Source organism: Pangasianodon hypophthalmus, chromosome 26, assembly GCF_027358585.1.
Source record: "Pangasianodon hypophthalmus isolate fPanHyp1 chromosome 26, fPanHyp1.pri, whole genome shotgun sequence".
Taxonomy (NCBI): Eukaryota; Metazoa; Chordata; class Actinopteri; order Siluriformes; family Pangasiidae; genus Pangasianodon; species Pangasianodon hypophthalmus.
Window position 1 is genome coordinate 11,014,497 of NC_069735.1, and position 12,131 is coordinate 11,026,627.

Genomic DNA, 12,131 nt, shown 5'->3' on the forward strand with positions numbered 1-12,131 from the left:
GTAGTGTTGCAGTGTGGGCTGAAGGTTTCATTTAGGTTTCTCAGAGCCTATTAAAAGTTTAGACAGGTCATCACATCTGGTTATGTCGTGACTTGTAGTGGTTATGTACAAAAAAGGTGGCAGCCCAGTAATAACTAATATGAACTTTGTGAAGTATAGCTGGGTCCGTGGGAACCCCTGGTTGTTGTTTTATTTGTTCCCTGTTCCTGTCTACCATTAAGAATGCTGATGTTTGTCCTTTCTTTGCTTGGATGCATCTAATTCTGCTTATCTTGCAGCTTCTGCCGTATGCTTCCTCTCTGTAAGCTCATGTTTGTCTTGTGCAACTCTGTTGTTTGCTTGGTTGAGTTTCCATGGCCAGTTTTATTGCTTTTACACTGTAGCTGATGTGGTCATTTAGTTCTTATACGATGCACTCTGAACCCTCCACAGCAGAAAAGAAATGTTTCCTCAAATGTATGGCTACTTAACAGATGCAGTTCACACCTCACAGCCCTTCTACTTATATGAGAGTCATTTTGGCTCTGTCACATGGCGCATGTTTTGCCCTTTATATTCACTCTGATCAGATCAAACCTGTCTCTGTAATTCTCTTTCTCTATGGTGCCTCATCTCTCCTTCCAACCCATGTTGCCACCACAGCTCTCCTGCACCCTGCTGGTCGAGCTCAGCACTGCAGGCCGAGACTGGCTGGCTGAACCTGACATGTTCACAGAGACTGACTGGAAAACTCTGGCTCCTCAAAGCTCTCTGCTGGAATAATAGTGTGCAGATGCAAAACATTGTCTACATGGCTACTAAATATAAGTGAATATAAAACTGTATAGAGTATGAATATAAATATAGATATACGCAGACCTCATATATAAACTGAGATTCACTCTTCAAATATTTTTCACTAGGCATGTGGATATCAAAATGGTTACTGTAAGACGTAAGGTTTTCTCAGATATCCTGTCAGGTTAGCTAATGTTAGCTTGCGATCTAGTATAGTAGTGAAGATGATGAACAAGTAACAGCACATCCCAAAGTGTTTTATTCCTCTCAGTTAGTCCTGCTAACAATGGTATATTCATTAACTTTTTTGTCTGTTTATAGTTACAGTTAATTAAAAGCTTTACCTTACCTTATTAAGCCTTACAAAAAACTCAATAAAACTCCATTTATGGACTTTTTCAAAAGTGTCCGAGTGTACATAGAAATTATAACATACTAAAGTGAGTGCATTAATATAAACTGGAATTGTGCATTAATATATCATCTGGAATTGTTGTTTTGGCTAATATAGAAAATTAGTTAAAACCTGACCAGTCAGAACTGAGAATTCAACACCGCTGTGGTATATCTTAATATTTCCCTCAGAAATCTGGTCAAATTAGCTTATGTTAGCTAGACAGGAAATAAGATTATGAATATGATTTTAAAATTCCCTCAGAAATTCTGTCAGGTTTGTTAATATTTAGTGGCTTGTGTAAACAGTAGAGGTTACAATCATTTATGAAGATAATTGCCTGTGAAATCCTACCAGGTTAGCTTACTTTAGTCAGCTGGCTAGCATTAGCGGTGATGATTATAACATTTATGATTATATCTGGAAAAAGTTCCTCAAAAATCCTGTCAGGTTAGCTATTGGTAGCTAGCTGGCCAGAGTTATTAGTAATACCTTTAAACAATAAATAAAGAATAAAGTATAAACAATACAATGAATAAATAAAGAAGACTTAAAATTACCTCAGAGTTCCTGTCAGATTAGCTCATCCTAGCATAGAAAGTAAAATTATGAACATTTATGAATATGACCTTAAAAAAATCCTCTCAGAAATGTAGATATCCTGTCAAGTTGGTTTACACTAGCTGCTTTTATCATTTATCAATATATCTCAAAGATTTTATCACAAATCTAATGGTAGCTAATCATTTTTAACAGCAATGACGAAGACTTAAAAATGACCTCAGAATTCCTGTCAGATTGCAAACATTTATAAACATGGCTTAAAAAGCCTGTTAGGAAGTCTGTCAGGATCCTAACCTGTCATGCTGACTAGCATTAGTCAAAATTAGGAACATTTATGAATGTCTTTCTAAAATAAATCTAAGAAAGTACATATGCATATATGTGAATGTCTGCTTATATCTATATAAACCTGTGTAAATACATAATTTAAAAATAATAATAATAATAAACTCCATGTTGATTATGTGTGGCAGAGAGAGTTTGAAGTCTGTGTTTGTAAGTCAAAGTCTAACTGCTAACACAACCTCAGAAATCACACATACACACATGAGGTGGGATTACCCATGGCTCCGACACACCATCCACGGGGTGCCCATCGTTGCACCTTCCCCCCGCTGGGCTGCGCATCGCTAACCTCCGCCGCTGGCAGTGTTACCTGGACTTTTCCGTAGACATTAGTCGTTATTCCGAGGTTATTAAGAGGCTATATTCCTCCTCCCTCCCTCCCCCCGTGTGGCAGGCTCTCTGTGGCGCTATGTGCGGGCGAGCATGACCCTCTCCGGGTACCTGCCGCCCCTCTGCGACCCCAAAGATGGCAACCTGCTCATGGACGGCGGCTACATCAACAACCTACCAGGCAAGTAGAGCCTTGCGCAGGGATGACCTCTATTAGCCGGGCCACTGGAAAGACATGGGGCGGTCTGCTGATCCAATGAGTTGTGGGTTGTAAAAGGACTGGGCCCAGTTTCCCGCAAAACTTCTCTAGCATTAATGTCACCTAAACTGTTAGAGAAAGTTTTAAAATCAGATTGGCTTCATGATTTTTATAATGACATTAGCGCATTCATGGTTTCGGGAAACTCGGTCCATGTCTGGTTGTGGGTAAGTAGAATGTGTGTGCGTGTGTGTGTGTGTGTGTGTGTGTGTGTGTGCGTGTGTGTGGATATGTGTGTGTGTGTTTTTGCTGTTTAAATAAGGAAACAAATGAATGAATATTGCCACTGCAGTCTGAGCTTGCCAGAAATGTTCATATAATTCTGTTGTATATTGTGAATTTGTAATAATTTCAATAATAATAATTGATAATTTTTGGCAGAAAAAACAGTAATCCATTTGGCTGATAGTATTAATGCATTACAAGGTATATGCTATTTAGAGGCAACCTGAAATCTCCAGAAATCTCCAAAAATCTCTAAACATACAACATGCCAGTGTCTATCATTCTCAGTCATTCTGTCTGGTATATGATTGGGCCAAAATCAAAAAGGAGTTAACATGTTATTGTAATTGATTGATTGATTGATTATTATTATTATTATTATTACAAAAAGTATGCTATATCAGACAAAATTAAATGTTACACACCAGATGAAAAAAAACAATGTTGCATGTTGTGTGTGCATTTCAGAGTTAGATATTTTTTGTATTTCATACTGGGCATGAAAGACTCATTGACTGGGAAGATTAGGACTGTGAAACCACATTTATTTTAATGTTTCAAGTCGTCTGTATCTTGAGCTTCATTTGGACTTTACCATTGCAACCACATTTTTATGCTTCTTATAAGATGAGCGCAGTACGATGCAATCAGGTTGGATTTGAATCTGATTGCAGCATGCCATCTGTTATCTAAATTCAGCTGTGGTAATGTTCCTCTGTGTCTTCTTTGTACATATCAGTGGTAAACCTATCAGAGCTGATCACAGGTTAACTGAGCCTTTAAATGGTTCTTGCCCTGTCCCTGTCTTTAGTCTCTCAGGCTCAAACACACATCAGTAAGCTGCATTAGCCACAATCTCTATGCATAAGCCTCAATCTCTATATGTGTGTCTTGAAATTGGCATGAAATGTAATGAAAAGTATGAACACTGGTGTGTGTGCAGCTTTCTGGTGGTAGTTGCATGTTTGAATAAGAAGGTCAAAGCTGCACCTTTGTCACAAAATAATAACTGCAAAGTTTGCTTCCTCCTGCCGCCCCTTGGGTATGTATGTATGTGTGTGTGATTGTAACGGCTCACAGCGGACATCGCCCGCAATATTGGAGCCAAAACGGTCATTGCCATAGATGTGGGCAGCCAGGATGAAACCGACCTATGTAACTATGGCGACAACCTGTCCGGCTGGTGGTTGCTGTGGAAACGGATCAACCCGTGGGCGGAGAAAGTTAAGGTGAGGAGGAAGAGATGGAGAAACGCTAGTACTAACAAGTGCAAAATTCATTTAATAATGAATTTAAATGCAACAGGAGTCTTCGCTGTCACATTAGCAGACTCAGGAAAGCAAGGAAATTTATTAGACCACGACTCACTCTTAGTTTGATACGCTGTATATATGAAGTGAAGTGAAGTGAAGTGACTTGTGGCCAAGTATGGTGACCCATACTCGGAATTTGTGCTCTGCATTTAACCCATCCAAGTGCACACACACAGTAGTGAACACACACGCACACACCATGAACACACACCCAGAGCAGCGGGCAGCCTTTTTTGCTGCGGTGCCCGGGGAGCAGTTGGGGGTTTGGCGCCCAGCCCTTTTTTCTCATAGCAATTTTATTCACATCACACATTTGGACACCTGAAATTCCCACGGACTGGGGGCTAAAACCAAACTGCAGAATCACTAATTGAGCCCTTATACTGGTTATACTGCTTACTGATCCTGAGATGAATGAAAGATCAAAAATGGTGTACAGTTTTATGAGAGCCATAAACCCATGGCCAAACTGTATCTAAACTGTATCCTTGTAGATTTAAGAGCAGTTTTAATGAGATTAACAGAAGTAATCATCTCTTGTGTTAGGTACCTGACATGGCTGAGATTCAGTCACGACTGGCGTACGTGTCGTGTGTCCGGCAGCTGGAGTTGGTCAAAAAGAGTGCTTACTGTGAGTACATCCGGCCACCCATCGACCGCTTCAAGACCATGGACTTCGGCAAATTCGATGAGATCTATGTGAGAGTTTCTTTCAGACACTATATTTTGCCTCACTTGATAATGCATGTATAGAATATGGCCAAAAATATGTAGACACCTGACTATTACATCCATAGTGTGTGCGCCTTCCCCAGACTGTTGCCACTGAGATGGAAGCACACAATTGTGTAGGATGTCTTTGTATGCTGTAGCATTACATTTTCCCTTCACTGGAACGAAGAGGCCCAAACCTGTTCCAGCATGACACTGTTCCTGTGCGCAAAGTGAGCTCCATGAAGACATGAACTAAATCTGGAATGGTTCTGATGTATGGGTGTGACGGTTAGGTGTCCACAAACTTTTGGCCATATAGTGCATTTCGAAGTTAGCTTTCATTAAGGGCTATGTAAATGCCTCAGTGTATGACTCGCTCAGCCAAATATGAAATTCACATTGTACAGTTTTAACCCAAAACTTCACCCGTAACCCAAATGAGCAATGAGCCAAGACAGAATAATTGAGGTGTCAGAAGCTTGCTTCTTTAGTTTCGCACTGCAACATCTTTTTTTTCCACGTATATAGATAATAATGTACCATGTACAGTGTCAGAATCGACAGAAACAAGTTTATTTTAGATGATGAAATCAGCATGGTCTGAGATTAAGTTTAATTTACATAAAGACTCATAGCTCTTGTAATAACATACATCATCATAATACACTTACATGTGTTTTTCACGTGCAGGACGTGGGCTACCAACACGGGAAACTGTTGTTTACTGGCTGGGCACGTGGGGATATCATAGACAACATGCTGAAAGATCACCGCTCAGCCGACTACACCGACAGCAAGAAGGCCGATGTGAGTTTCTCAAGTGTACCACTAAATCAGTAAATAATGCAAAATCAGTCATCATGTTTGGCAAGAAGACCTAATTCTGGACCAGTGCTCCGTACCACTTGATCCATACGGGTCTAAATCCATGATCTTCTTTAACCCCATTTTCTCCCAGTTTGGTCACTGGCCAGTTCCCTCCCCTATTACTTGGTAAGGCTAACAGGTTCTTCTTCTGAGACATGTAAAGCCAACTGCTGCTTATGCTACGTCACATTGCAACTGTGGAGGAAAGCGCTAACTGTGATCTTCATTTAATGTGTATAGCTACATTATTTGTTTGTTTTTTTGTTGTGTTGTAGAGCTACACATGTCCTGGTGCAGACTTCACTGATCTTGCTGAAATTGTGTCCAGGATTGAGCCGGTGCAGAGCTACTTGGCCGCTGATGGTAAATTCATATTAAATTCAACTTACTATTTTCAGTGCGATCAAATGTGATCTGTTCACCTGATTTACTTGATTATAAGTAAAGTGCAGTTATAATATCATATATCTCATACACTGTGTTCTGGCCATGTCAGAGTAGTTAGAGTTAGCGTAGACCTCACTGTAATCGGTTTAGCACTGATACTTATTGAAAATGGTTGTTTTTGTGTGTGTGTGTGTGTGTGTGTGTGTGTGTGTAGCGGAGGAGTCAGATGGATTGACAGAGTACGAGGAAGATGGGATGGACACAGTGAGAGAAGAGGAAGGTGAGGAAGAGGAGGACGAAGCCGACGACCCTGAAGACCACTCACCTGGAGAATGGGGAGCGAATGATATTTTTCAGTCGGTGAGTTCACACACACACACACACACACACACACACAAAATGTAAAATTGTACCAGACTGTAATTTGAATAATCATTAAAATCATGTGCAGTTTAACCCAAATCCACAAAATCTCATCTTAATGCATTTAAAGAACATATTAGTCTTACTTTTATTATTTATCCACATTAATTGTGAATACTGTGTATGTGTGCGTGTGTAGGATGAAGAGAAATCGGTCCGTCAGCGGAGGAAGAACCCCAGCGAGTCCAACACGTGCTCCGAGCTTTCCGACTGCTGACCAGAAGCGACATGGCGTCCTGTCATTCTTTTCCAAGGATGGAAGAGTAGCGGCGTCCCTCCACATCTGACCGAGGGAGAGGAGTCAAGGAGGAAGACGGACAACCAAAGATAACTGCTCAAAAATACAGCGATACCACTGAAGCCAACCCGAGCAAAAACGGTGGCTTAAGCTGCTCTGGGTGTGTGGTGGGAAAACAAACAAAGAAAAAAAAAACTATCGCAGTGAGCATCATGGGAGTTGAGCATAAAAGTGCTCTATCTCTCTGTTCTACCATATATTTTTGGTTTTTTTTTTTTGTTTTCTCCCATAGAGACAAGCTCTGATTAATGGCCAGTATAAACTGACTGTGTGCCATGTGTTTGTCCTGGTATGATGACTAAAAGTGCCAGAGGAACTGTAAGTGTCTGCACAGGTGTGAATGTGTGAGTGCGAGTTTGTGGTGAAGAGCTCACAGAGGTAAGAAACACTCAGAGTGCTGCTAGAACCAACTAGATTACAGAGGATAGAAAGCTTAGAAATGTAGGGGTGGAGTAAAGAGGAACAGACAGGAATGTAGGCTACTAACATAGAAAGACAGCTTTAAAGGTGCACTAGGCAAAATTAAGGTTCCCTAAACTGACATTATTTAATGGCTTCATTGAACTTTTGTGAGCCATAAGTAACATTAACACGTATTAACTTTTTTTTAAAAAAGGCTAAACAATCAACACGTCCATTAACCAGTGATTAAAATTAACGATCAACATGAACAATGACCAACATGAATAAGACCTTAGTGAACATGGTTTTTGGTTGTTAACTGGCAAAATGAAACAAAATGTTTAACATTTAATAATAAAATGGAGACTAAAATTTATCACCATTTAGCAAGATGCTATAATTAAAATTTTGCTAAGTTGTGTTTACTTATTTTTACTCATGAATTGGATAAACATTAGTTAGTGTAGTTGGAATATGTGAACATTTAAACCAACATCAGTTGACTTTGTTACTATGTTAATATTACTTATAGTTTATTAATGCTGAAGTTTATGGTTTGTTTAATGCTAACTAATAATATTAGATAAGGCAAGACACTACAGGTGAATAGTTTTTTTTTAAGAATAGATATCACAATCAATCTTTGCCAGTTGATTGTTGATATTCTTACAAGGATTTTTATATTTGAACTTTTTCAAAAATTGACACTGATTTATGCAAATAAGGCGTCATGTAATGAAATATGCAGACATTAGCATACTTAATGAAAGCAAAAATCTAGTCTTGATAGAATTCATATATTTATTTCACAGTGAATATGCACTCAAGAAAGACTTTTACAGAGAAGTTTTTTATTGTTTAATGAATAAATACTATGCATTGTTATATATATTATATGATGTAGGTTAAGCCTTCCTCAAAGTTGCTAAGTTTCGGAGAATACGATTAATGGTTGCAAGTCGACAAAAATGGTGAAATAACATTGTTATTGTTACTGTTGAGTTTTGGTATTTTTATTGCTATAGTTTATAGCAATATATAAAAAATTGTAACATGTGAAAAATTGCTTTTTTTAAAAAAAAAAAAAAAAAACCTGTAATATCTTGCCTTAATAAGGGAACCTTAATATACCTTAAAGTGTTAAAGTGAAAACTGGACCTAATACCTGCAGGTATTCATTTAGATTGTACTATGAGATGAAAATGTTTTTGGATTATCCAGTAGTCAGGGTAAAACTACTGGTGGGTCTCATGTAACTTCAGTGAGTCATGCGGGCTGCAAATTCCAAATTCCAATATAGACCTCTAAATATTTCTTAGTGTACTTTATAAGCAAAAAAAAAAACAATGAAAAGTGAGAAACTGAGTGTGTGAAGTGAAAGTAGGGAGTGTTGCAAGATTCTTTGTGCCCAAGATGTGTAATGAGTCATGAAAAGGGTGTAAGGGTGAAGTTGAGCTGCTTTGTGTGTCTAAGAACTTATCTTTAATTATTGCACATTGTTATTCATGCAAAAATGTCAGCATGTCCTGCTGATTTTTCAGTAGTTAGAAATCCTGTTAGTTTCAGAGATTTCACTCATGCTCTTTTAACACTTTGAACAACTACAGATTCAAAATTCATGTTTTTTTGCATTTCAGTTTTACCTGTTAAACCACCTTTTGTTCTTATATTCAAGCTGCCAATTAATTTTTATTTATTGTTTTACCACTAACTTAAAAAAACATTTTACTCATTGAAACAAGATGAAATGGCTGTAGTGAAGTAATTCTACAATGATAGATTATAGTTTCTTTATGTAGATTGCTCTAGCATTTTGCACTGATTAAGAAAATAATTTATTAATTTAAACTTTTTGCATTATTGTATAAACTGATGTAATGGATGACTTAAAAAAACCTTGAAAATTGCTAAAGAATAAATCCTAATTAATGCTAAATTGTCTAAATCCTTGCTCTCACCACGAAAACAACCTGAGCTTAATTTTTTTTTAAAGGGAGAATTAAAAGATGAATATCACACTTTGTTTAAAGTGTGTTGGAAATGTGTATTAGGTCAGTATGTGTAAGTATGTGTTGAAAATGAAAAAAATACGCAAATATGGGCGATTCAGTTTAATCTGTGTATCACTGAGTTTCTTTGAAGAAATTTTAGTCGTCAAATCAATCTGAAGGTCAGCTAGCTGGATTAGAAAAATAAAGTCAAGGAATGTGCTGAAGAGGAAAAGGAACTGAGGAAGAAAACAGAGAAACCTGTTAGTGCTGCTTAATGAGATGTCTAGTAGTGATAGTAAGATTATCACAAATGCGTGATTTGCTGGATATGGTCAGGACGTAAGATTAACTTACAGAAAAGCCAACTCGTGCCAGCTACGCACATTTAAATCATTTTCTTGAACTGTATACACATAACGTTTAATATTTGGGATTTTGGATTAATACGTTTTAAGTTTTAAAAAAGACCGTGGAAAAATCAATAAGACCACAACAACAGTTTAAGTTTTTTGGATTTATTTGTTTTAAGTTCTTAAATGTTTTTTTTTTCTCAAAAAAATCCTGAGGTATTCACAATATAATGGCATTGAATTCATTTGAAATAGTGATGAAATGAGACTAAAAGGGATATAAATGGAAAAAAAAAATGGAGAGAAACACAAAAGCATGAATAATGCTGTAATGGGGTGGTTTTTGTTCCATAAACAGGGCTGTGTGAAATTTCAGATTTCTATTATTTACTACAGCACGTGTGTTAAGTTAAACCAAAGTAAATCCCATCAGACAGACGATTCTCATACTTTCCTAAAGCAGAAGAATTAAGCAGACTAATTACAGCTGTTGGCACAAAAAAAAAAAAAAAAAAAATCATAAATCATACAGGTTTGGGATGATCACTGACACGTCCTACTGAAGACAGCAGACTGAATCTGAGTCTGAGCTGGAATTCAGATGGAAATTTTGATATTAAAATGATACATTCCATTAGTCTGAAAGCAACAGCAGCTCGGAACGGTGATATTTAACTCTATACAGCATGAAGGAACCTAATAATGACCAGAGAACAAGTACACACACGGGATAACATCATTGTCTACAGACACGTTTTAAAAAAAAAAAAAAAAAAAAAAAAAAAAAAAATTACAGGGTAAAAACCAGGTGACGAATGAGTCGCTCGGCTTCAAAAGAAAAAGACACACCTTTGACATGATGTTTCTGAAAGAAGTCGAACTCTACAACAGCATACGCTGCCTTCTGTCAGAACACCAAAATGTCTTTGTTCAATTTGGTGTGAGATTAACCCCTGAAGATATTCACCTTACGACATAGCAACCGTGAGAAACGTTTTGGTTTTCTAAACGTATAAAAACTAACCCAATCTGTCCTGCACTCGCACGCAAAATATTATGCAGGAATGCGAACATGACGATGATCTTAAACCTACAAACATAAAAACAACGACGACAATGACGACAACAACAGCCTGAAATCACGTGACGAAAGTAAAAACGGCATATTGCAAATAGATTCAAACAAGGTAAGAAGACAAAGCAAAAGTGTGTCTTTTTCTAAAAACACAATGGAAAAAAATGGTACAGAATATATATTTATATTTATATATATATAATATGTAAAAATCATAAATAAAGATAGTTTTATGCCCCTTCCCTCCCATCCCATCAATAAGTCAAATCAATGGCAGTTACATCTGAGATAACATGCAATTGATACACTTTACAGCATTGGACAAACTGATCCCTGGTCTAAACCCCGCCCCATAACATCCACACACCCACCCAAGCCCCTCCCCTTTCCCACCCCAATACAATCCTTAAATATGTCAGCTCATTCACACACATGAATCAAACAGAAAAGAAGAAACACTTCTCTTTCTACCTTTAATTCTCTCCTCTAGCTGAAGGCAAAGAAATCCATCACAAAAGCAACAATAGGAGGTCTCACCACAGACAGGTGTGTGTGTGTGTGTGTGTGTGTGTGTGTGTGTGTGCGTGTGTATACAAGAGGTTTAGGGCTTGAGCAAGCTGACTGAGTGACTGCATAGTGAATATTTGGTTTACTTACAGATGGGGGGGGGATATCAATAAAACTCCCATCATACAGCGCTGGAGGAGTACACACCCACACACACACACACACACACACACACACACACACACACACACACACACACACACACACACACACACACACACACACACACACTAATGCTATCGAAGCAGCGGCACCGGTGTGATCTCTGCTTCTCGTTCCACTGAGGCTGAGGTCATGTACTGCTCATCGGAAATGAAAAATGTGCACACACATGCTCACAGCACTGACACTAAAGAAAAAAAAAATGAACAATCAAAAATAAAATAACAATCATGACATTACACGAATAAAAGTGTCAGCAAAAAGAAGAGAGGTACAGTCGGAAAATCGGAACATTAACACTCAGAATTCGAGCTTTCCTTGGATATGTGTGTACTAACGGTACAGGGTAAGAGAGAGCATGATACAGCTTTTTATTAATAAACGTTTGGTTGCAAAGAAGTTTATATAGGTGTTTAATGACAGCTGATCTGTTTGAATGCGTTTACATGCACAAAATAATCCAGTGTTTCCCAGTAATTACCTTAATTACATTAATTAGTCCCGCCGGTTTCATAATGAACCGAAAATATTTTTACACATCTCATAATAATGTAAAAGATCTCTATTTTGCACCATTGCTTCAGCAAAGCATCTCTTTCTCCAAGTCACTCAGACCACTCCCCCTGGGTCAGTCAGACCACTCCCCCTGGGTCAGTCAGACCACTCCCCTCCCTCGTGCTGTACTTGA

The 12,131-nt window shown here is 38.0% G+C and overlaps 1 protein-coding gene across 6 annotated transcripts in view; it reads left to right on the forward strand.

The window, feature by feature from the left end:
• Positions 1-8,414, forward strand: part of pnpla6 (patatin-like phospholipase domain containing 6) — a 32,547-nt gene extending 24,133 nt beyond the window's left edge. For 4 of the 6 annotated variants that reach the window (XM_034299946.2, XM_034299948.2, XM_053229684.1 and 1 more), the window contains 7 exons: positions 2,475-2,591; positions 3,975-4,123; positions 4,754-4,906; positions 5,612-5,728; positions 6,064-6,151; positions 6,390-6,535; positions 6,738-8,414. In XM_034299946.2, coding sequence (XP_034155837.1) covers positions 2,475-2,591; positions 3,975-4,123; positions 4,754-4,906; positions 5,612-5,728; positions 6,064-6,151; positions 6,390-6,535; positions 6,738-6,815 — 848 coding nt within the window. In that variant the 3' untranslated portion in view covers positions 6,816-8,414. The other 2 variants (XM_034299947.2, XM_053229685.1) reach the window with 2 other exon arrangements.
• The last annotated feature ends 3,717 nt before the right edge of the window (positions 8,415-12,131 follow it).